This window comes from Mchenga conophoros, linkage group LG13 (genome assembly GCF_057382185.1).
Source record: "Mchenga conophoros isolate Kocher_MC1m ecotype Shallow Benthic linkage group LG13, M_conophoros_male_GT1.1, whole genome shotgun sequence".
Lineage (NCBI taxonomy): Eukaryota > Metazoa > Chordata > Actinopteri > Cichliformes > Cichlidae > Mchenga > Mchenga conophoros.
This window is the reverse complement of record NC_140538.1, coordinates 13,358,916-13,382,731: the sequence shown is the minus strand read 5'-3', so window position 1 is coordinate 13,382,731 and position 23,816 is coordinate 13,358,916. Positions and strand designations below refer to the sequence as shown.

Below are 23,816 nucleotides of genomic sequence, written 5' to 3'. Positions count from 1 at the left end.
CACACTGTAGGGTACTGTACACTGAGCTTCCCGTGCCTGGGCACAGCTTTGAGCTGTAATCTGCGTAAACATGGCGAATAAAATGAACTCTGGACTTGTGAAGATTACTGTGTTTGCTTTGTATGTTGCGTCAAGTGGAGTACTTTTGTTTAAAAACTGCATGCGGTTAAATGAGAATGGAAAGAACTTATTTCACCACTGAGGCATGTGCACCACCTAGTGTCCAAATTGTTAAACTGTATTTACATGTTTCCAGGCAATAGCACATGCAACCAAATGCACATCAAAAACCATTATATTATCGTGTTTAAATACTCTTACTTCTCTAAAGTGACTCACAGACACACCATACTCCTTATAAAGAATACAGTACTGAGTAACTCATGTTACAAAGGGTTCACCAGCAACAGGTTTACATTACTGCTGCAGTACTAATGGCCTGACAGTAGTTTCAACATGGTAAAAGGATACAGTGGTCTCACTCTACTTTGGTCATTTATTATCTTCTCTTCAGTGGTTCTTCTACAACTTTGACACAAATGGGGGAATGTGATCTTCATTAGGCGCGTACTAGTAAATTATTGATTGTGATGAAACATGAATGAGTCGATAGCTTTTGACAGTATTGCAGTTGCTGTGCCTCATTTGCCTCTTGCGCATAACTGCAAGATGTACATGTGAAAATATGCTTTGACATGGATTTGAATGGACAGGCTATCTTTTAACTTTTTTTTAGCTTATGGCAAGAGATGGGTGTTTCATATCAACATGACAGTGTGCTTGAATAACAACTGTACTGGGAAATAACAACACAATTATAGGATTTCTTTTTTTTTTTTTAAATCCTAAGCATTTTTAAGTAGCTATCAAGATATCTAAAACAAGATTTTATAGTACTGTGCAAAAGCCTTCAGCTACCTCCAGTTTCTTTGTATTTGTCTTCCAAGTTTCCAGACTTGAATGAGTAATACTTTTTTTTTGTTTAAGCCACCTAACTGACCTATGAGTCATTCATAAAAATCCATTTACCTCAAGGGATAATACAGTATTGGGTCTTCACATAACAGACAACTTAGTAATGACCCAGTTTTAAATTTTATCTTTAGGTACTTACTACCAGCACAGTGTTAAAAACATATCATTTGTTTCTATTTTTTTAGTTGAATCAATCAAAATGCCAAAGATAACACAGTTTGAAAAGCATAAGGTCATTTCCTGGCATATCTTAACATGGTGTGTGTCCTTCAAAAGCAAGGGTCTCCAGCCATCTGTAAAATATGCTAGAGGTTCTGTCATGGTTTGGGGCTGCATTTAAGCCAGTGGTCTGGAGCATCTTGTCAAAATTGATGGAATTATGAATACAGTGGCATCAAATTTTAATCCAGCTTTCAATGTAATTTAGAAAAAGTATGATTGGCAATGGATTAATTTCTTGGCATAACAATAATTCAAAACACGCTGATAGTGCAGTAAAAGAATACACTGAGAAGCAACATTTCCAGCTTACTTCGTTTTTCTAAGTTAAATGACTCAAATAAATTGAGTTGATCAGCTTTTTGAATAAAAAGTACTGGTAACTTACTTAAATTGAGTTCTAATAACAAATTGTTAAAATTTGAGTTCAGTCTACTTAATATTTTTAATTAAACTCAATATTAGATTTTACAGTGTATCTACATAGAAAAAACACACACATGCACAAAAGAACACTTTCAGTCATGGTTTGGCCTCCCCAGAGCCTGAACCTCAATATTACTGAAGCAGTGTAGGATGATCTTGATAGAGAATGGAACAAAAGGCAAGCAAGCTCGAAAGAAAGACTTTTAATGTCTTTTAAGAAGTCTGGAGAACTATTCCTGGAGACTACTTAAAGAAACTACAAGAGAGCTGGTCTAAGAAAGTTCAAGCTATGGTGAAGAAAGAAGTTAGTCATACCAAATATTGACTTTCAAGATCGTTAGAATTGTACAAACTCTGTTTTTTCCTTATATACTCAAATTCCGTCTATGTTTGCTCTTAATTCAGTAAATTGCTGAACATATTTCACATTTTCCTAGGAATTCTCAGAGAGCCAGAATCATACTGCCTGCACGTCACGTCAAACCGTAAGCTGTTTTCTCCTAAAAAAAAAAAAAAAAGTACAACTAGCTCGACAAGAAGCTACGGTGGCCTCTTGTATCTGTAACTAACATATCACGCGTTCCTGGGTTTGTTAGAGCTTTATTCGTAGGAACTCTCGTTTTACACCGTAGCTGTGGCAGGAGGGTTTTTGCGGACGAACACAGAGTGAACTTTAACCCTGGTAAAATGGGCTATTGTTTTGATTTAGTAGGCTTCTTTTTCGTGTGAATAATTACTAGTTTGTCGACAGAGGGAAACATTTAATCGCTCCGGTATTATTGAGGATCTAGTTAAGCGTAAATGATGACCAGAAATCCGGGGTAGCTCTTTAACAGAGATGCTTTCTTCAAGATAAGCTAAAGTTAGCTTTTCGGCTAATGTAGCGTAGCGTAGCGTAGCTTTGGTAACAACATCGCGAAGATGAGGAGCACCGTGTAGGACAGACGGAGCAGACGTCGGAAAGCGGCGATTTCCTGCTTGTCAATCATATTATCCCAGGGTTATCCTGTCTGTGTGTCTGGATTACCACAAAACAGAATTTCAGATCAAACCCATCGAAACATTTAAGTCGTTGTTTTAGCTTTGAAGAGGTGGGTGTGCTTCTTTTAAAATCCGCTAGCTGATGATGGTCATGCTTTGACTTTTTCAAATCCGGTTGTTTTCCTGTAATCTTTTACTTAAACAGTTCAGAAAATTGTTCTTCCGACCTCGCGTGTCTTCGTCTTTGCTGGTCAGTAACACGTGTCTGAACGTCTTTTTAGTGTTGGACCTTTGCATCACTCGCACATTCTTTCGATGGGGGAGGAAAAACCGGACACGCTGGACTTTGTGAAGGATTTTCAGGAGTATCTGAGCCAGCAGACTCAACATGTCAACATGATATCAGGCTCTGTCAGCGGCGTCAAGGAGGCGGATGAGCTGCCAGCAGGTAACAAGAAGCTGTGTTTGTAACGCTCTATTAATTTTGTGTGCTTTGTGGTGAAGTTTGAATCAGGATGAGTCCATCTCAAATCCCCGTAGGCCTTCTGCTCGACCATCTCAGATATGCCTAAAAACCTTATGGTTCAAGGATTGGACATATACAATTATTGCTGTGAAATTTTAGCTTCATTTATTAAATAGTTTTGAAGATTTTTTTTTTATATGGCCGACTGACAAGAAAATCACAAAGATTAAAAAAATTAAATTACATTTTTACTTCTAGTTTGAGCAAATATGACAGGTACTACAAAAGATTTAAAAAAAATACCAGTAGATGTTTCTGTCCATGTAGAACAAAATCTTTGCATTTCCAGATGGTGCTGTATAACTGACAAGGTAATTTTGTTGAATTATTTTGATATTAATTTTTTTTTTCAAGACCTACCGCACAAGGACAAGTCCTTCCATTCAGGTGAAGTTTAAATTGTATCAACTCAGCAAGTACCAGTGTAAAATCTGTAAAACAACTATGAGGGATTAGTAATTGATTTCACGTAAGTAGTGCAAAGCCAAGATGCTGTTGACACTGGAAGTCCAATACAAGACCCTAACCCCCTACCCCATCCCAAACCCTAAAACTGCCACAACTGCTGCAGGCAAGCAGGGGTCAGGAAGTTATTGTTATTTTGTATGTATGTATGTATTTATTTATTTTTGGTCTATGTAAAAAATCATTTTAATTTTCCTATAAGCAGACTGCAGTCAGAATGGACTGGATCACCCCTCAGTGGACATGTCATTGGAGGACAACTCAGGGATCCTGGTAGATGGTTTCGAGAGGACCTATGATGGCAAGCTCAAGTGCCGCTACTGCAACTATGCTACCAGAGGCACAGCACGGCTCATTGAACACATTCGAATTCACACAGGTAAGATTAAAACGGCTAATCTCCAGGAGGTAACACTGATGAGATTTTGGTGCTCAGCTTGTTTTCTTTTGAACAGGAGAGAAACCTCACCGCTGCCACCTCTGCCCATTTGCTTCGGCCTACGAGCGTCACCTGGAGGCCCACATGAGATCGCACACTGGCGAGAAGCCTTACAAGTGTGAGCTGTGCTCATTCCGCTGCAGCGATCGTAGCAACTTGTCACACCATCGCCGGAGACGTCACAAACTCCTGCCAATGAAAGGCGCCCGCTCACTGTCCCATAAGAAGATGCTGAGTGTTTTACAGAAAAAAGCCAGTTCATTGGGCTATGGCCGCAGGCTCCTTATCAATTTCAGCCCCCCTTCTATGGTGGTGCACAAGGCTGACAATGTGAACGACTTCTCCCATGAGTTGCCCCACTTACGTCAGGAAACCTATGATAATCAAAGTCGAGCAGGCGAGGACGCTCTCTCCGCAAACCAAAATCACCATCACCATGATATGGTCGTGGATAACCCCCTGAACCAGTTGTCTACTCTGGCAGGCCAGTTGGCCAGTCTCCCCTCAGAGTCCCAGCCCCAGACTCAGCCTTCGATGTCTCCAGGAGCAGAGTCTATCATTGATGAGAAGCCATTCCTCATCCAGCAGCCACACCCTGCCACGGCTCCTGTTGCTGTGACAGCCAATATGGCCCATGCTTCTTCCTCATCCCCAATCCCCCCAGAACCCCGGGCTCCTCCCCACAGTAATTGCAGTCCTGGAGCGGGACCGTGCAGCGAGCACAGTGGGCGCACCAGCACCCCTAGTATCTCCAACAGCCAGCCCAGTACGCCAGCTCCCGGCCTGTCCGCCCCACTTCAGGACCCCCACATGCTGCATCACTGCCAGCACTGTGATATCTACTTCCCTGACAACATCCTCTACACCATTCACATGGGCTGCCATGGCTACGAGAACCCATTCCAGTGCAACATCTGCGGCCACAAGTGCAAGAGCAAGTACGACTTTGCCTGCCACTTTGCACGCGGGCAACACAAGTAATGGATGAATGAGGAAAACTTTAAAAGAACTTTTAATGGACCCCTATGTTTTATTATTTCTATAGTAATATTATTTATTTATCTTTCATTTGGCCTTTATGTAGCCTTGTCTTTGAAAGTTGTACTTAAACAGGAAAATAGCAACATTCAGATGAATTTTGTATAGTTAAAGGTGCCCATTCAAGTGTATTACAAAGGGATGGTCAGTGTTTTTAACAGGTTGAGAATTTATTTGTGACAGCAGTTGCAGTGACATTCACCTACTGTCATTGATCAGGAAAAAGCTTGACTATGTAGTGAAATGTAAGACACTTTATTCAAGGCTACTAAATTTACCATGTTGGTTTCAATCTTCTTTTTCCTTTGGTATAAAAAAGAAAAAGAACTTTGCTCAAAGTGGACCTTTCCCCCACAGGCAAACGGATCAGATTTTTTCTACAAGGTAAAACCAGTGACTGCTGAATGAATAACTTTCAGCTATTTGGCAGTTTCTTGTAGATGATCTTTTAATGTTGCATTTGGGAATGGAACAGGTGAAACGCTGCAAGAATGAGGCAACATAGGATTTTGAAATTGATACCCTGGGTGTATCCTGCAAAAAATCCCAGCTCCCATCCCAGTGACGTTGACCTTAAGTTCAAGGTCAGACGTCAAGTTTCAAAACTTGAAATTGATGCCATAGAGGCATCTTACAGGATGAGGGGTAACACTGACAGCGCCCAGTGTTCAGTGTTGTATTCACTGAAATCTCTGTAAACAGTACTGCATAATATTTGCTTGCTTGCCAAGAGAGTGAAAGAGGGAAGGTCTACTAGAATATCAAATTTGCATTAACAACATGTCCCTTTCCCAAAATTAGAAAGTTGTAAAAAAAAAAAAAAAGAAACTCCACACAAATAAATTCTCAATACTCCTGGAGCTTTAACCAAGTATTGCTCTAATATTACTAACTCAGGAGTGACACTGTTGGCCTTGAGGTATCTTTGTTAAGCCGCCTTGTAGAAATTATTTCAGTGCTTGGTGCATTTTTACAATTTCTTTGCAGTGCCTGATATAGTCACTTTCTTGAGTAGATAGAAAGGACTGTTACTTTGAAGATGAATAGATTTATTGTTACACTAGCCTCTTCTTATTGTAACCAACAGACCCAGAACCTTAGGAAAAAAAAGTTTGGCCATTGTAGTTTTCTATGGTAGCCATGATTTATTTTTGATTTTTTGCCAAAATTCTGCTACATGAATGCTGCTAACTAACGTAAGAATCAGTGCCAGCTGTACTATAAAGATGGCATTGAGAGTAAAATCTGGCCAAACTGTGTATCACTGGTTTTTGGTCAGCCAGCTAAGTTGTCAACCTAGACCATATTTGAAGTTGTTGTTTTGAAGTTCCTCCAGAGAGTGCCGTTTCCCGAAATCCATCCTAGTAGCTCCACTTACTTTGTCAGAAGGGTTTTGTGGACCCTTTTAACTGCATCATGTCACTTTCTGACCTTTCGATATTGTATGAAGTCACTTTAATATCCAGTATCTCCATGTTTAGGACAGAATTACAAAGTCTTGTGTGTCATGTGAACACATTCAGAATGGCCACGTAGCACTGGGTTGCCACGTTTTAGCCTCTGTGTTTACACACGCTGAGATTTCCAATTCATCATATTGATCCCAGTGATTTTTCTGAATATTTACTGAGTATTGTATTCTGAATGGTTGGATAGATGTTCAGTGTCGAGCAAAACCGTGCCGCAGTTAAGACTGCTCCTTTAGCGAGATTGTCCTGTGTCTTGGGTACTGTTGTCTGTTGCTTAGCAACATGTGTGAAGAACATAGTTATCTGTTTTTAGGACCACCTTGTTACCTTACTTACCAGTAATGGGGGCATCCAGTAATGACTGCCTTATGTTCTCTCATTGTGTCGTAGGTTCGTAGGTAATCGTGAATGTTTAAGCCTTCTGGCGGTGACATCCCTCTGGGATGGTGAATCATTGTGAGATGGATTAATCTAACTAATTTATAAGTAAAGTGTTTTCTAACTGAGTTGTGGTATGTCTTCTTGTTTTTGTTTCGTTTTTTGTTTGTTTTGTTTTCAAGAACAAAAATCAACCACTGTCCTTTTATTACAGGATGATGACAGTTGACATAATGAACAAAAACACATATTGTCTTTTGATGATGCCTTTATTCATGTAATGCAAGAAAAGGAAAAAAAAGAAAGGGTGGATAATATTCAGTGTTAGAGTGAAGGTGTGAAGAAGAGGGAGAGAAGTGGAGAAGATTTAAGTTTCTTTCTGCTCATCATTCGCATCTTCCTTTTTCTCAGGGTCTAGAAATAAAAAAAAAAAAAGTAAGTAATAGTCAGATACTTTGTTCACTTTTTGTTCTTCTAGCACAAGAATTCAAAACAAAGTACAAAGTCGCACTTACCTAAAAGGTGAATGGGACCCACAACCAGAGTTTCACTCTCATGTTCAGACCCCACGTCTCTGGCCACTCGTTTGGTGCATCCGCGGCGGCAGCGGGAGTTGTAGTCGGAGGCTGGACATATTAGGACCTTGCACTGGAGGTACACGTCTTCTGTGGCCCGCAAGAACTGGAAGGCCTTAAAAGTGAAACGAGCAAACGGCCTGGTGCCAGTAGTGTAGGCATAGTAGGTGTTATCTATTGGACAACTGAGAATGATAAAGAAAGAGATGTTACTGGAAAATACACGCATTACTGGTTTGTTTTTTGCTTACAAAAAGAGACCATTATTTAGATAAAGTGGTGGAACAATTAATTTATTATAAAATAATGTCCTTTTATGAGATCATTGTATCTTTTAAATTGTATCTGTGAAATCCTAATGTTTAAAGTAACCATAGCTGGAGTATAAGCTACAGATATCTCAAAAGTATACTAAATTATAGTGCTTATTAAATATTGTACTTTTTTCAGTTATTTTCACTGGGAGTTTTAGTATTTACAACACAAATCCCTTTGTTCTTATTGTGGACAAAAACCAGTGTAGTTAGCGAATTAAACTGACCCGTGGAGGGCACTCATTATCTTACCCATTGCGAACCAAGTAGTAGGGTCTTGACTGGAAATCAAAGGCTGATGGTGATGCTATACAGGTGTCAATAAAGAGGACCAGACTGCTGTCACCTCTCCTCATATCGATTTCAATATACAAGTTCTGGTTTAGTGTTATCTCATATGGAAATTGAGTCACCTGAGCGTGAAAGAAAATTATCAGCATCATATAACTATAACGATAGGAGTTTTCTCTCTAGTCAAACCTTCACTGCCCAAACACACCTGATAGTAGAAGCTGCTGGATTGGTAGAAAACCATGCTGGTATTGTATCTGCCTGTGCCCGTTATGGTGGTGTTCTCTAGTTCACGGACCTCGTATAAAATCTGAGATACCGAGTCTTCCTCCATTCGGCAGTTGACGTTTAGCTTAAAGTTAGACTGGCGTGTGATCTCGCCGTAGTTGGAGTTGTAGGCACGAAGACTGTTTGTGTACACAATTTTGCCATTCTCAAACTGTTCAGGGAAGAAGATCAGTTGTTTTGAAAATTATAAAATACTGCTGTTAATGGGGGTTTTTTTTGTTGTTTTTAGAAAGTTTTGGGGTTCCTACCTCTCTTGTGTTGCCACAAGTGTTGAGAGGAAAACTGAAGACCACATTGTAATAGGAAATCTGGGGTCTGCAGTGTGGGTCGTTCAGGTACAGGCTGTGACCATCATAACCCAAACTGTTCAAGTAAGACTTCTCAATCACGATGTTCATGTTGTCTGAGGAGCAGTCCACTCGACCTGACAGCATGTTGTTAACAAGATTGGTACAGCAGCTTGAATTTTTTTCAGGGTTTGTCGGTCCTACATTTTGGTTCTTATTGAATTATTATTCAGCCACTTTTTACAGTATGAAAAATGGTACAGATATGCATGATGTTTTAAAAAAGAAAAATGATATAATCAAAGAAGCAGAGGCCAAAATAGCCCGACTTTTACTTCCTAATAAGCGTACCTGAGCTTGGTGTCAAAGAGCTCGTGAACTCGGCGTTGAAACCTCGACCAACCATAGAACCGTCAGTCCGGAAGACCACAGTCATATAGTTGGAAGTGGAGAAGAAAGTGCTCAGACTGTTGTTGCAGACTTTGCCCAAAAATGGTGAATAAACATATGGCCCATCATAGATTTCAATGTAGTCGCAGGAACAGCAGTTTTCCAGCCTGTGTTTTTTTTAAACACAATAAAAGCCATAAATTAGAAATTAGCTTAAAAGTTGAAACATAGATCTAGATTTTAAAAAAAGAAGATCTGCATGTAACTTCTGTCTTCACATGATTGATCCATCTGTGCCTCACATAACAATGCTGCTCATTTTTCTATTTACTTACTGTAGGAATGTGAATTGCAGGAAGATTCTTTGGTCGTATGCAGCTCTTAGTTGCCACATGCAGTAGGCATTGTCATGATAGTAGCTGGGATAGTTAGGGCTAGAGAAGGTGCCAGAGCCAAACAGATTGCCTCCACATGACCCTGTTGAATGTTAATAAAATAGCAAAAAGTGTCACTGCAATGACCAAAACTGCTCCAGACTAATTCTGCACATCGAGGACCCTACCTGTTGGCTCCCTAGTTGAGACTAAGCAGTAGGCTGTTTAAAGGGAGAAATGAAGGTTTTAGATACTTTCTTTTTAAGTAATATTGCAATAAATGTATGTTGAGATTGCTTGACCAGATACCCACAGTAGTAGTCGTAACAACAGTTTCCATAGTATTCACATGAGCTTGAGCAGGAACAGCTTCCCATGTAACTGCCACAGTTGTATCGACATGAGGGTTGAGCTGAGGGACACAGAAATCATTTCAGTAAGCTTTCTCGCCAGAGGCATTAACAGTTTCTGGTTTTACTCGAGGTCACTGAGGTTTTCATACCTGTGGTAAAGTCAGGAGACTGGCAGTAATCTAGAAGAAGTGAAGAAAATAATTACAACATTAGATCAAGTTACTTACTGTCAGGAATTTACTTATTTTATGGGCATCATCGTAAGTTGATTTAAATAATACAGCAAATACAGTGAATTTTATAGCCATACACTATACTGTTGAGCAGGAACTGTGATCACCATTTGCAGTGACGTTCTCGTCTGAGCTTTACTTACAGTAGTAGTCATTGCAGCAATTTCCATAGTATTCACAAGAGCTTGAGCAGGAGCAGTTTCCGATGTTCCAGCCACAGTTATATTGACATGAAGGCTGTTCTGTGGGGAGTAAAAGTGTGTTTGAATAATTGGTGTGTTTAATTTTTTTTTGTCATTCAGTCTGTTGAGAGATTGTCATACCTGTAACAGGCATGGTAGTGGGCATGTCAGTAGACCATTGGCAGTATGCTACATGACAGAGGAAAGAAAATATTTTGACTTTTTGCCAGTTTAACCTTTTCTTACTTATTTAATGTGCTTGTTTAACAAACCGCTTATTCACATTATGTTAATATGAGCACTAATGAATTCGATGGGCTGAACACTTACAGTAGTAGTCATAACAGCAATTTCCATAGTATTCACAAGAGCTTGAGCAGGAGCAGCTTCCCATGCTCCAGCCACAGTTGTATCGACACGAAGGCTGAGCTAGAAAACACACGGGGACATAAGACTACAGGCAAATCATTAAATATCAAACTATTGATTTTTTTTAAAAATTAAGTAAGGGTTTGCACCTGTAACATCAGGCCACGTAGTGGTTGATGAGCAGTAATCTATTTGACAGAAAGAAGAAAAGGTTTTCTAAATAAAACATAGTATTTAAATAATTGGGCATTATTGTGGATGTGGGAATTAGATACATAATTCCCACACTCTCCAAAAAATATAACAAAAATTGTTGCTTTGCAGTCTGATGGGGGCAGTTTTAAAATTACAAACACTAATTTTCCCTCCAGCCTGGAGTGCCATTTATTTATCTGGATTGTTCAGTTTTGGAGACGTCCGCTGTGCAGATGTCTCCCTTCTCTTATACAGTATATAATGGAACTAAATGGTAATTGTGTTGTGGTGTGTAAAGCACTAAAATATTTTTGAAAACTCAACAGGAATGTCTCTGTTCAGAAATCAGGACCAGGTTTGTCAAAGAAATATTGTAAAACCTTGTTTTGAGCAGTTTCATGCAGGGACTTTCTTTTCCCCAACATGTCAAAAGGAGCCTGTTGAGGTGATTCTGATCTTGTTTGGATCACTCCTAGTTGCCTATCTTCAGAGGTGTTCTGGGCACGCTGAACTTGGAGGAGACCCCAGGGAATGTGTTGCAAAGATTACATTTCTAATAAGGCCTGGATTCAGGATCCCCCAGGAGGAAATTGAGGCTGGGGAGAAGGATGTCTGGAATATCTTGCATTAGCTTGTTGCCACTGCAACCCAAGTTCAGATGAGCACAAACAAGTAAGCAGTTGGTTGTTGTTGTTGTTGGGTTTTTTTGTTTGTTTGTTTGTCTTCTACCAAATTGCAACTACCAAGTATATCATTCTGCAGAAGGAAAAGCAGATCTACCAGGATGCACACACAGACACAAGCAAGTATGGGTCAGTGGATAAAGCTGCTCATAACAAGGTTTGTGCATTATGACCCATTATGCAAGGGTCATAATTTCTGAAAAGAGACATTACGGCTGATCTTTTCCTTTTTTTTTAAACTATGTTTATTACTCATTTATTTGTCTTTCTTAGCATGACAAGGGAGTTTCATTATATTCAAAACATGACAGACATATCTCCAAAACTGAGCAACCAAAACAATCTAGATGCATACAGTATATCCCACTGAAGGCCAAAGAAAATTGTCTCTTTAAACACAAAGTCACAATGTCATGTGTCATTTTCAGAAAACCATTACACTGGAATCTGACAGACTGTTTGCTCCTGCAAGAGATGGCTGCAGAGACGGTTAACAACGTTGATCTGTAAGACTTGCCACTTACCATAGTAGTCATAGCAACAGTCACCATTGTATTGACAAGAGCTTCTGCATGAACAGCTTCCCAGGTGCATGCCACAGTTGTAACGACATGATGGCTGATCTTGAAAACAGAGAGAGATACAGTATTTAAAAAAATCTATGAGATGGCTTTTACTGAGCTGCTGCTTTAAAAATGTTTCCCCATACAGACTTTTATACCTGTGACTGGATCTCCTGTGCTTGGGCAGTAAGCTGAAACAAAGGAGCAAACCATACAGATTAAAACTCAACAGTTTATCTTTGGCTCCCCCCCACCCCACCCCTTTGTTTTTGAATAAACGTGACTGTTTAATAGGCTGGGTAAGTGTGAGACCGTTGGAAGTGTGGCAGCACACCTGTAGTGCAAGAAAAAATTATTTTCATTGTAAAGTGTGATCATAGTGAGCAGGGCCTCCTTCTGCTGAGCTTTGAAGGACAGAATACTTACAGTAGTAGTCATGACAACAGTTGCCGTAGTATTCACAAGAGCTAGTACAGGAACAGCTTCCCAGGTGTGAGCCACAGTTGTAAAGACATGAGTACAGATCTGGAAGACAACATTTACTTTATAGCTTTTAATCTAATTTTTTTTTTAAACAGCATCTTTACTTAATTCTTTTTATTTACCTGTTGTTGCATCTGTTTCTGGCATATCTGTTACTGTTGTGGATCCGCAGTGATCTGTGGGATAAAGATTTTAAGATCTAGTTTCTTTTATGTTTGTGTGTATCATAACAGGCACGTTGGGTCAGGAAAGAAGAAAAAGAAACATACTCTGATCATGCTGTTTTCAAATATTTGGGTACTATATTTTCTTATTCATGAATTATTTGTTTGTATACCTCGTTCCACAAAATAAAGTACAAGTTGCGCAAATTGTCATTAAATACAGGCCCTGAATAAATGCGTTTTGGCACTTTTCAGCATTGCTTACCTTCGTAGTCATAACAACAGTCCCCTCTGTATACACAGCTCGAAGAGCAAGAGCAATATCCAACCTGGTAACCACAGTTGTGAATGCAGGAACCTCCAGCTTCAAGGAGGATAGACAAAAAAGACAAAAAAAATTCCCATTAATTAAAATCTCAAGATTATGATTTTTACTTCTTTTTTGCTTGTTTGTTTTCTTTCACTGACAATAAAATCCACAAATAAACTGTAGACATGGTACCTAACTTTATTTATAAAGGTATCATAACAGGTGTGACTTACACACAACTCTGTAAGAAGCATGAAATCCTGTGTTTCTTACACTGCCATCACTCCTGAAGCGCACAGTCAAATAATAACTGGTGGAATAGAAAGTGTTGTTTTTGGTGTTGTTACATGTCTTTCCCAGAAGCCGGTTTCCAGTACTGGAGCCATCATAGACGTAAACATCATCATATCCACACTCAGTGCTGTGATTAACACAAACCAAGAACACAACTTTGAATTAAAAGTCACCATAATACAACCAAAGTAAAGAGTGATCACACTCATCCTAGGTATGGAAAAATACTTGCTTACTTTACATCTGACAGCTCCAGCTGAATAATTTGATTGCCTGGTCTGATGTACCATATACAGTCAGAATTGTCTGGGTACAGGTTTGGATAGTTGGGGCTGTAAAAACTGCCACTGCTGCCATACAGGTAACCACCACATCCTGAAATAACACAGAGTCATTAAAAAAAATCTATTAAATAAATGTTAAAAAGCTAATCAATTAACAATAAGTTTTGTGGACAGTGAGTTTAACATTTTAGTTGTTTGAATGTATAAGATTGTAACTGCTACAGCATAAACAGATATCCAGAACTATAATATTATTTATAAACTTTATATGCATGTGTCATATATATAAATTCTAAAGAAAACAAATTGGCCCAGAATCATGAATGTATTGCACAATTTGCATTTGTTGCATCAGCAACGGGTGCATTGAAAAAAAAAAATTGTATGTAGGTGTTATCTCATTACCTTTAGCAGTAAGTGGCTCTTAGCTGTTTAGCTAGCTGCTCTGACACAGGGAAATCTAGCTGTTAGCCGTAATGTTCGGGTTTCTAAAGCACTTCATAAAAGAGACCAGTGTGGAGGAGAACCTGTTTGAGTCAGGTGACAGGTGGTTCACTGGATCTACTAGCTGGAGTCAGAATCAGCCGATGCTATCAGTGGTTTTTATTCAATAAAATAATCTTTCTCTTCCCAAGTACATCCAACCAGTTTACAACAAAAGAGATTTTTAGCTGGTTCTGTTATTAGTTAGCTATATGAACTAATGTAAGTCAGTTGATTGCAACCAACCAACTCAGGTTCTGTACTGAAAAAGATGGCGCTAAACATGTTTTAAAAACTTTAACTTGTAGCACTTATTTCTTAATTCCAGCTACATTGTTACATTTATGTCCGTTTGTGTAAATTAACTGTTTCAGTGTGTAAATTAGCCTTTATACATTTAGCTTTCATGTCCATTTTAAAAAATCTCTCTAATACTCTGTTTTGTTCATGACTGTTATTTGATGTAAACTGTTGACCACAGCGATTAAATGAACAATATTAAGACAGACAAAGACAGTACCATATATCTTTCCTTTTACCTGAATAACCTGGTGTAGTTTCCCAATAATCTCCTGAAGTTTCCCAATAATCTGCTGTAGTCCACCAATAACGAGCAGCGTCGCCACGATCTACACCTGATGGATAATGACATAAAGATAACATCAATTTCAGACTACAAATGCAGCACCGACAAGCCATCAACTTGCAAATGTTGTTGAAAATATCAAATGACAAAATAACAAATTTGCTTGAAAATCCAAAAAGAAAAAAAGCATGATAAGAAACGAATGGAAAGTACCTTGCACCTGATGTGTGATGAGCACACCACAAAGGAACAAGAGAGTCCACATGTTTGTATTCGTTCACCTTCCAATTTGTCAGAGGTACTGAGCATTGCAGCTTATATACTCAGCAGCCGACTCAGACACTTTGTTTTAGCACCTACAAAATTACTGATATCACCAAATGTTTAGTGAGATTACCCATTAATCCTTTCCATGAGAACCACACACTTGTTTAATTATAATAAAAGGTGTGCAAATATTTTTCAGTCTAGTTTTAGGATATGTTTTAATGTATTTGCTTAAGATATACATGAGAGTTTCAGGAACTTGATAATAAAGCTGAGTTTTTTTCTAATATCAACTTCAATAACATCAGTGTTTGCTGAATAACTGTTATAAAGGTGTAACTATTTTCAAATTTGGATTCTAGGGAAGGAGCTGAGTAAATCTGGAGGGGTTTTCACTGAGAATTTTAAAATGAATTGAAAAATGAGAATTTTAAACAGGGTTTAAGAGATTAAAGTTAAATTGCATTTTTTTTTTTTTTTTTTGGTTCTTTTGCCATCAGAATTCTTGTCTAAAGGCAAAGAAAGATGCCCAACAAATTTACTTTACCAAATGGACCATCCCGGCCTTGCCATATTGGTCTATTTGATTCACCTTTGTTGTTATTGTTGTTGTTTTATTTTATTTTCACTTACTACACATGGGATAGACATGACTGGGGGAAAGAAAAGGGAGAAAGAAAGAGGTAGGGAAAAAAACAGCAGGGAAGAGGAACAGTGATAAAGGGCAAAAAACAAAAACTAACAAAACAAACAGACAAAAAATACACAGGGAGTGCAGAATTATTAGGCAAGTTGTATTTTTGAGGAATAATTTTATTATTGAACAACAACCATGTTCTCAATGAACCCAAAAAACGCATTAATATCAAAGCTGAATGTTTTTGGAAGTAGTTTTTAGTTTGTTTTTAGTTTTAGCTATTTTAGGGGGATATCTGTGTGTGCAGGTGACTATTACTGTGCATAATTATTAGGCAACTTAACAAAAGACAAATATATACCCATTACAATTATTTATTTTTACCAGTGAAACCAATATAACATCTCCACATTCACAAATATACATTTCTGACATTCAAAAACAAAACAAAAACAAATCAGCGACCAATATAACCACCTTTCTTTGCAAGGACACTCAAAAGCCTGCCATCCATGGATTCTGTCAGTGTTTTGATCTGTTCACCATCAACATTGCGTGCAGCAGCAACCACAGCTTCCCAGACACTGTTCAGAGAGGTGTACTGTTTTCCCTCCTTGTAAATCTGACATTTGATGATGGACCACAGGTTCTCAATGGGGTCCAGATCAGGTGAACAAGGTGGCCATGTCATTAGTTTTTCTTCTTTTATACCCTTTCTTGCCAGCCACGCTGTGGAGTACTTGGACGCGTGTGATGGAGCATTGTCCTGCATGAAAATCATGTTTTTCTTGAAGGATGCAGACTTCTTCCTGTACCACTGCTTGAAGAAGATGTCTTCCAGAAACTGGCAGTAGGACTGGGAGTTGAGCTTGACTCCATCCTCAACCCGAAAAGGCCCCACAAGCTCATCTTTGATGATAGCAGCCCAAACCAGTACTCCACCTCCACCTTGCTGGCGTCTGAGTCGGACTGGAGCTCTCTGACCTTTACCAATCCAGCCACGGGCCCATCCATCAGCTTGTGTATCTTGTTCAGTGGTGGTCATCTTTCAGCCTTTCTTACCTTGGCCATGTCTCTGAGTATTGCACACCTTGTGCTTTTGGGCACTCCAGTGATGTTGCAGCTCTGAAATATGGCCAAACTGGTGGCAAGTGGCATCTTGGCAGCTGCACGCTTGACTTTTCTCAGTTCATGGGCAGTTATTTTGCGCCTTGGCTTTTCCACACGCTTCTTGCGACCCTGTTGACTATTTTAAATGAAACGCTTGATTGTTCGAAGATCACGCTTCAGAAGCTTTGCAATTTTGAGACTGCTGCATCCCTCTGCACTATTTTTGACTTTTCTGTGCCTGTCAAGTCCTTCTTTTGACCCATTTTGCCAAAGGAAAGGACGTTGCCTAATAATTATGCACACCTGACATAGGGTGTTGATGTCATTAGATGACACCCCTTCACATTACAGAGATGCACATCACCTAATATGCTTAATTGGTAGGAGGGCCTGAGATGACCCTAGAGAGGTGGCGTCTGATACCCGACCTGACATATAGACACAAACAAACAGGCGCACACAGATACAAACATCCATTCCCACCCTCATGCTCTCATATGCAAATAGTCAGCACTCACCCAACGTGGAGACAGACATAAATAGACACTGCACATCGCAATCACACTCCCCAAGCGTACTCTATAACCCAGGTCTGGGTACCCTTGCCCCTAGAGGGGGAAACTGCACCCAGACCCAGGTGGTGTTACCCTCTTCCCTGAGGTGGAGAGAAGCAGACCGCCCTGACTCCGCAGCAGCAGGGAGGCCCCACATTCCAGAACCCAATCGGACGGCCAACTCCTCCTCCCAGCCCCCCGCCCCAACAGGCAACAGAGAACGGGGGGGGGGGGGGGGGGGGGGGGGGGGGTGAAGACTCCAAACCTACTTCCGCCCACTCATGTGTAGTGTTGATGCATGTCTGTTGTAAGGTGCATTTAAAAGTTAAGTTAAATTGCATTTGAAGATTCAAATAAAAAACACATCACATATATACATTGTGTGTGTGCACATATATATATTGTGTGTGTGTGTGTGTGTGTGTGTGTGTGTGTGTGTATTTTGGTCAGGATAAGTCATTTAACGTCCACATTAAACAAATATATGGGACTGATTTCTGCCATTACTGCCTGAGTGTAATGCTGAAAAACTAGTTAATGGATTTATTACTTCTAGGCTTGATGTTTGTAATTCATTATTATTGGTTGTGCCATGAAAAAAAACACAATACCTCCAGTTAACCCAAAATTCTGGGGCAAGAGCACTGACAGGGACTAGAAAGAGAGCTCAAATTTCTAGCTTACTGGCTTCTTTTCATTGGCTCCAAGTTAAATTCAGAATTAAATTTAATATCCTCCCTCTCATATACAAAGTCTTCAATAATCAAGACACATCATATCTTATTACCATATTATCCTCACAGAGCATTTTGCTCCCAGACTGCTGGCTTACTCGTGGATCTAGAGTTTCAGCTTTCAGGCCCCTCGGCTGCGGAACCAGCTTCCAGTTCAGATTCAGGAGGCAGACACCCTCTCTACCATAAGATTAGAGTCCAAACTTTCCTTTACAATAAAGCTTATTGTTAGACCATCCATAGTTATGTCACAATAGGCCTAGGCTGCCATGATGCACTGAGCATTTCTTCTCTACTCCCTTTTCACTCTCCATGTGTCATTATTTAGCTCTGGCTTTGTCTCCCATTGCGTGTCCGGTCTCTCTTGAGTCTCTTCTCTTTCTCCTCACCCCCAACTGGTTGCAGCAGATGGCTGCACTTCCTTGAGTCTGTTTCTGCCTGTTAGAAAGACGTTTTTCGTTCCTACTGTTGCCAAGCGCTTGCTCACAGAGGTTCATCTGATTATTGGGATTTTCTTTCTATTGTTGTAGCTTAAAGCATCTTGAGGCACTATTTAAAAAAATATCTGAATGGAACTGAAAGTTATTATATATTTTAAAGGACAATTGCAGAGACTGTGATATTAGAAAAGACATACTGTATTAGTCTGAGATCAGTGACAAATAAAAGAACAATCCTTCGCACTGTTATAAACATTACATGAAGTGAAAGGTCAAATAAAATTTCTTATCCCATTAACGTTGTAACAGTGTTTGTTAAAGATAAAAGCAGGAGTGTAAAACACTTGACCTGATGATGGTTCTCTCCGGTGAGAAAATCTAGTGTGCCCTGTCCTGTTGAATCAGGTGTGAGTGTGACGGATTTTCTGTACTGTAGTCACAGATAATAATTTTAAGATAAAAAAATATGATATGCATTGTCTCATAAAGAGCTATTTGAACATTTGAAAAGTGTTTGCTCTTTTCCCAGAACAGGTGGGGTTATTTTATAGTTCTTGTTCCAATGATAACACCCTCAAGACTCATGAAAATCTTACACAGATGTCCGCAGAGTTTCTCTGTTAACCTGGCTTAGTGAGTGTTATTTTAAAAGTACACTAAAAAAGAAATTTGCATTATATGGAATGAATAATGTGAGACATATGATCCATTATGATAAAAAGAAAAAGCAAGAAAATCTTAAAAGGGTTGAATGAAACTTGTTTCCTCAATTCCTCTTCGACGTCTAGGTTGAGCAAAAACTCCAAAGAACATACGTAATCAATACAGAACACAATATCCCCCCATACAAATAAATACGTGTGCAATATGGTGACTTTTCAGTGAATCACCCTGGAAAGGTGACAAACTGAAACAAGACTGTTTATCCCTCCTTTTCCCAATTCTTTATAGAAGTTGAGCTCTCCTTTTCACCCCATTCAGGATTTTCTTGCACCATTCTCCTAAAGTCATTATATAAAAGGGCACTGGGTGGTCTCCCAAACCTACTCTCAAACCTATTTATCTATATCTCAAGCGCTGTCTGTACAAAGCAGGATATGAGTCATGACAGGAGAGCCCCTGACTGACTCAATGGTACTTTGGTTAATCAGTAACTAGAGTGGGAGCACACAGCTGGCCGGGTGGGTTAAAGTAAGAGTGCAGAGGAGTCAGGACCTCACTTAGCACCTCATTCACCAGCGACAACGGCAGACCCATCTGGTAAGAGAATTTTTTTTTCTTTATTTCAGTAATTGCTTTTTGATTGTGTGGTAGTTTGAACGGTTAAAGATGAGGAGGGATTTTTTTTTTCCAGAGTGCTTTGCTGAATTAAAAACTAAATGTGTTGAAAAGCAAGAATGTTTGAAATTGAAATTAAATTGAAATTTGTTTCTGAAAATTTCTATATACAGAAAGAGATTTTATGAAAAATAGATTTTCAAGAAAACTATTCACATATCTGAACCTCATAACATAAGTCGTGAAGTAGCCCATATTTTCACCACGTCTGTAATAAGGTAAGCAGGTACACAATAGGTTAGTTGTGTATAGGAACATCGAATGCACTGGTTTTATTGATCAGGGACCAAGGCCATGTCCTGTGTTACATGTCCTATGATGAAAATCTAGTGTTTACTTACCGCTTCTAAGAGTTCATCAGTCCACACTTATGCATGTTCAAGTCAAAGGATAAAGTCCTATTTTTGCATAAGAGAGCACTTACCAAAGTCACTCTGCTTCACAGCTTTTTAGACTAATCCTTGAAAGAATTAATGAAAATTGTCACTTGACTTGAAAGCTGTCCAGTAAAATTGGACCTATAAAATAAATTATGCATTTATACAGCTGTGAAAGTTTGTTTTGTACTTCTATTGATTCTTTCATTCTATGTGTTTTGGGTTTTTTTATATGGTTTTTTTAATAGACTTGTTATGTAAACACACAAATAAGTTAGTAACAACATATAAATAAGTTGTTTTATTTATTTTAAGCACACTAAGTTTGTACCTGTCGTTGCAAGATAAATTTTTATAGGATACAAAGTTTCCCATCTTATTTGGGTCAGTGAACATATGCAAATACACACACACACACACACACACACACACACACACACACACACACACACACACACACACACACACACACACACACACACACACACACACACACACACACACACACACACACACACACACACACACACACACACACACACACACGTCTTCATTATCTACGCGACCTCTGTTGCCGAGGGTAATGTCTGCTCTCACTCACTGACCAGCAGGAGAGAAAGCGCACAAAGAATTCAATCAATCTCTGACATCCAGTGTTCCTGCCAGCCAATCATATACAAGCTGAAAACCAGATTGAGCCTGATTTGTGATGAAAGCTGTTGAAAAAGTCACGTAACATTCCCAGAAGACGTCAAACTCAGCGCTCTCCTAACCAGGCTGATACAGAAAATGGTCAGTTATACTTGAGGTGATTGAGGTTGAACTAACTAAATATGTGTCTCCCCCACCAACAGAGACAACTATTTTAGGGTAACTTCCAACCAAAGGTAAAATGCAGAGACTCTGGTCACCTCTTCTGGTCCTCCTACTATACTGCTGCCTCTCAGGAAGCCAAGCCAACCGAGTCTACGTTCACCCCTTCTATCTTTTTGCTGCCGAGAATGTCAGCTGTGAGTCCCTGCAGGCCCCCACGGTTAAGCCTCTGGAGACACTTCCTGTGGCTCCCCTTGACAATGAAGTCTTGACACCAGACCACAGGGATCCATCAAAAGTTGATGTACAGAGGCAAAACATCACAGAGAGGACAGCAGTTTTGGCAGCGCTATTAAATGCTCTAGGCTTGAGGATGTACCAGGCTCTCAGCAGCAAGCAGCACAGCACTAACACGCTCTTATCTCCAGTCAACACCTTTGGATCCCTGGTCACCTTCTACCTGGGAGCCTCCAAGAAGACAGCCGGTTCATTCCAGGTATTTATTTACTTTTGTTGTCACTGTTGAAGTAGAACCTGCTGAGCCTAGGCTATCTGTCTGACCATCCATCTGATTATTTGATTATGTCTTGTACTTTCACTCTACAAAGAAGTAAACAACCTCAATTCATTTCTTTCTATCCAGCTTCTACTAGGCCTGAGTAGGGATACTGATGGAAAGGACTGCGTGTCCTTAATAGATGGACACAAAGTTCTTAAGACCCTGCAGGGCATTAATTCTCTAGTGGACGATGGACCCAGAGATGAAATCACTACCCAGGTTTGGGCCTTCACTCATCAGGATGCTCAGCTGTCCGAGGACTTTATTCAAGGCACACAGGACTTGTCAGACACGTCGTTTATCCGAGGTGTGGACTTCTCCAAACCTCAGGAAGCAGAGCAGCTGGTCAACAGCTTTGTGGAGATGACGTCAGATAGGAAGGTGAAGGACATCTTCAAAGATCTGAATGCCACCAGTAACCTTCTGTTCATCACCTCCTTCAACTTCCAAGGTCTGTCTCTGTTAAGTTGATTATACAAAGTACGTAGATTAGAATTCACAATTAAAAGTTCAAACTAGCTTTCTGCAGCCTACACCAGCTTGTCAACCCTGGTACATTATGTATGGCACTAATCTATAAATATATAACTTTTTGCAGTTCTATTAATCGTGACTCTAATTACCAGCTTTATGTGCATTGATCCAGATGCCAAACTTCACAAATAACAATGCTGATTGTACCATAGAGATATCGATGGGCCACAGTCTCAGCCTTTTCATCATGGAGCATTTCCTTTCCTCAGACTTTTGCTTAAATCTCTCACATTAAAAATGTCTTTATCGTATATAGAAAATTCGAATCTGTGTTTGGTTTCGTCTCTTTAGGAAACTGGAAGAAAGCTTTCCAACCAGAGGAAACGACCTTGAAGGAGTTTCATGTGGATCAAACAACTACAGTAATGGCTCCACTGATGACCCACACGGGTCAGTATCACTACTTCAACGATAAGGTAAATCTTTGTATTTAAGAAACAAAGATTAATAACAAGTTGGTGGATTTAGCTTGTTAAAGTCATAGCGACCTGACTCTAATATTTTTGTTCTTTTATTTTGAAGGCGCGGCAATGCACCATTGTGAAGCTGTCTCTGAGCAAACGCTCCTACATGTTGTTGGTCTTGCCTCATGAGGGGGTTAAACTCGGTGATGTGGAGTCAAAGCTGCGCACAGACATAATTTCTGACTGGCACCAAAACCTTCAGGAAGGGTGATTATTGAACTTTACTAGTACTAGACTTAGAATAAACTTTGACCTTGAACGGTTGTTGTTTTTTTGAACAGAAACGTAGTGCCTATATGCTGTTTTTAACTCAAAAGATCAAAATAGGAGAAAAAAAAAAGCTATGGATTTTTAGGTTCAGGTCCAATACTGTTAAAATTTAAAAAACAAAAAACAAAAACAACAACAAAACAAAAAACACACTCATTATAAACTCTGTCTCCCTCTTCCAGTCTCCTGGAGCTGTCACTCCCCAAGTTCTCTATGTCCTCTGTGACTGATTTGCGTGACCTGCTGACTACCGTGGATCCTGAAATCGATGCCAAACTGTTCGGCTCCGAGGCAGATTTCGGCCAACTCAGCAACACCAAACCCTTCACCATAGATAAGGTCAGCCTGAGTAGTCAGCTTGTCATAATATAAAAATCACTCTCTGTATATTTATGAGACATTAATAGACCTTCATGTCTCCTCTTAGGCCATCAACAAAGTGCTGTTTGAGATGTCAGAGGAAGGAGCAGAACCTCAGGACCAGACACAGGAAGAGGGTGTCCCTCTGAAGCTGTCCATTAACAGGCCTTTCTTTTTTTCTGTTGTAGAAGGAAATTCTAACTCCATCCTTATGCTGGGCAAGATCATAAATCCTCTGGTCTAATGATATATAGTGCTTTAAGTGAACAAACCCCCCTGACATGAAAAATTTCCCACATACCAGGACTATTTCTTTACAACGTACTTTATCATCTACAGCTTTCATTTCTGCAGGAAATCTCTCATGCTGCAGACATTGTGTTTAAAAATCATAGATTTGTTTTCCTTCTGAAATAATTCTCACATACAGTGCATGAGGAATTAAGTGTACTCACACGGAATAAGGATCTAACAGTGTTACTGATGGCTCTGATTTGCAGTATTTATGAAAACATGTTACTTTAAGTTGTTTTCAAGCATAATGTGAAAATCCTAATTAGTTTTTTTTGTAAAATTTATTATAGCAGAGTTCTGTACAGTATTTTTCAGCAGAGTACAGGAAGTACAGTAACCACGACTGTCTGTGATGCACGGCTAGCATGTTGTATATTGTAACTAAGAGTCTATTTTTGTTTTGTTATGATTTGGTTTTGCTGAAATAAAGCATCTGTTTCCAAATGCA

General features: G+C 39.5%; 3 protein-coding genes across 5 annotated transcripts; 2 read left to right on the top strand and 1 right to left on the bottom strand.

Moving 5' to 3' along the window:
- The first annotated feature begins 2,138 nt into the window (after positions 1-2,138).
- On the top strand, positions 2,139-7,044 carry ikzf5 (IKAROS family zinc finger 5). 3 transcript variants are annotated; one of them, XM_085296572.1, is made up of 4 exons: positions 2,139-2,302; positions 2,883-3,049; positions 3,795-3,971; positions 4,048-7,044. In XM_085296572.1, the coding sequence occupies exons 2-4, from the start codon at positions 2,917-2,919 to the stop codon at positions 5,010-5,012; spliced, it is 1,275 nt and encodes a 424-aa protein (XP_085152698.1). In that variant the 5' UTR covers positions 2,139-2,302; positions 2,883-2,916; the 3' UTR covers positions 5,013-7,044. The 3 variants fall into 3 exon arrangements, with proteins under 3 accessions (XP_085152698.1, XP_085152697.1, XP_085152699.1); XM_085296571.1 differs by having other exon boundaries at positions 2,140-2,711; XM_085296573.1 differs by having other exon boundaries at positions 2,141-2,711; positions 3,798-3,971.
- Positions 7,045-7,150: 106 nt separating this feature from the next.
- On the bottom strand, positions 7,151-14,923 carry LOC146560940 (scavenger receptor cysteine-rich domain-containing protein DMBT1-like). Its single transcript, XM_085296569.1, has 23 exons — positions 14,831-14,923; positions 14,571-14,666; positions 13,501-13,639; positions 13,204-13,391; positions 12,926-13,024; positions 12,619-12,672; positions 12,440-12,538; positions 12,172-12,204; positions 11,975-12,073; positions 10,722-10,760; positions 10,534-10,632; positions 10,345-10,392; positions 10,165-10,263; positions 9,938-9,967; positions 9,749-9,847; positions 9,624-9,656; positions 9,397-9,538; positions 9,023-9,228; positions 8,633-8,808; positions 8,305-8,535; positions 8,058-8,218; positions 7,432-7,676; positions 7,151-7,330 (listed from the first exon to the last, which is right to left on the bottom strand). The coding sequence occupies exons 1-23, from the start codon at positions 14,880-14,882 to the stop codon at positions 7,284-7,286; spliced, it is 2,514 nt and encodes an 837-aa protein (XP_085152695.1). The 5' UTR covers positions 14,883-14,923; the 3' UTR covers positions 7,151-7,283.
- A 4,614-nt stretch (positions 14,924-19,537) lies between these two features.
- agt (angiotensinogen) lies at positions 19,538-23,816 on the top strand. The gene is made up of 7 exons (XM_085296568.1): positions 19,538-19,619; positions 20,929-21,383; positions 21,531-21,897; positions 22,272-22,396; positions 22,503-22,651; positions 22,897-23,053; positions 23,142-23,816. Exons 2-7 carry the CDS (start codon positions 20,967-20,969, stop codon positions 23,316-23,318), a joined length of 1,392 nt encoding a protein of 463 aa, XP_085152694.1. The 5' UTR covers positions 19,538-19,619; positions 20,929-20,966; the 3' UTR covers positions 23,319-23,816.

What these genes read in the sequence shown, in the direction of transcription:
- ikzf5 (XM_085296572.1), top strand. Translation starts at nt 2,917, where the DNA reads ATGGGGGAGGAAAAACCGGACACGCTGGACTTTGTGAAGGATTTTCAG. An exon ending in GGCGGATGAGCTGCCAGCAG is followed by an intron (nt 3,050 to 3,794) that starts GTAACAAGAAGC and finishes TTTTCCTATAAG; the next exon opens with CAGACTGCAGTCAGAATGGA. An exon ending in ACACATTCGAATTCACACAG is followed by an intron (nt 3,972 to 4,047) that starts GTAAGATTAAAA and finishes TCTTTTGAACAG; the next exon opens with GAGAGAAACCTCACCGCTGC.
- LOC146560940 (XM_085296569.1), bottom strand. Translation starts at nt 14,882, where the DNA reads ATGTGGACTCTCTTGTTCCTTTGTGGTGTGCTCATCACACATCAGGTG. An exon ending in CTGTTGCTATGACTACTATG is followed by an intron (nt 10,761 to 11,974) that starts GTAAGTGGCAAG and finishes TCTGTCAAATAG; the next exon opens with ATTACTGCTCATCAACCACT. An exon ending in GTCTCCTGACTTTACCACAG is followed by an intron (nt 9,848 to 9,937) that starts GTATGAAAACCT and finishes TGTGTCCCTCAG; the next exon opens with CTCAACCCTCATGTCGATAC.
- agt (XM_085296568.1), top strand. Translation starts at nt 20,967, where the DNA reads ATGCAGAGACTCTGGTCACCTCTTCTGGTCCTCCTACTATACTGCTGC. An exon ending in ATCACTACTTCAACGATAAG is followed by an intron (nt 22,397 to 22,502) that starts GTAAATCTTTGT and finishes TTTATTTTGAAG; the next exon opens with GCGCGGCAATGCACCATTGT. An exon ending in CACCAAAACCTTCAGGAAGG is followed by an intron (nt 22,652 to 22,896) that starts GTGATTATTGAA and finishes TCCCTCTTCCAG; the next exon opens with TCTCCTGGAGCTGTCACTCC.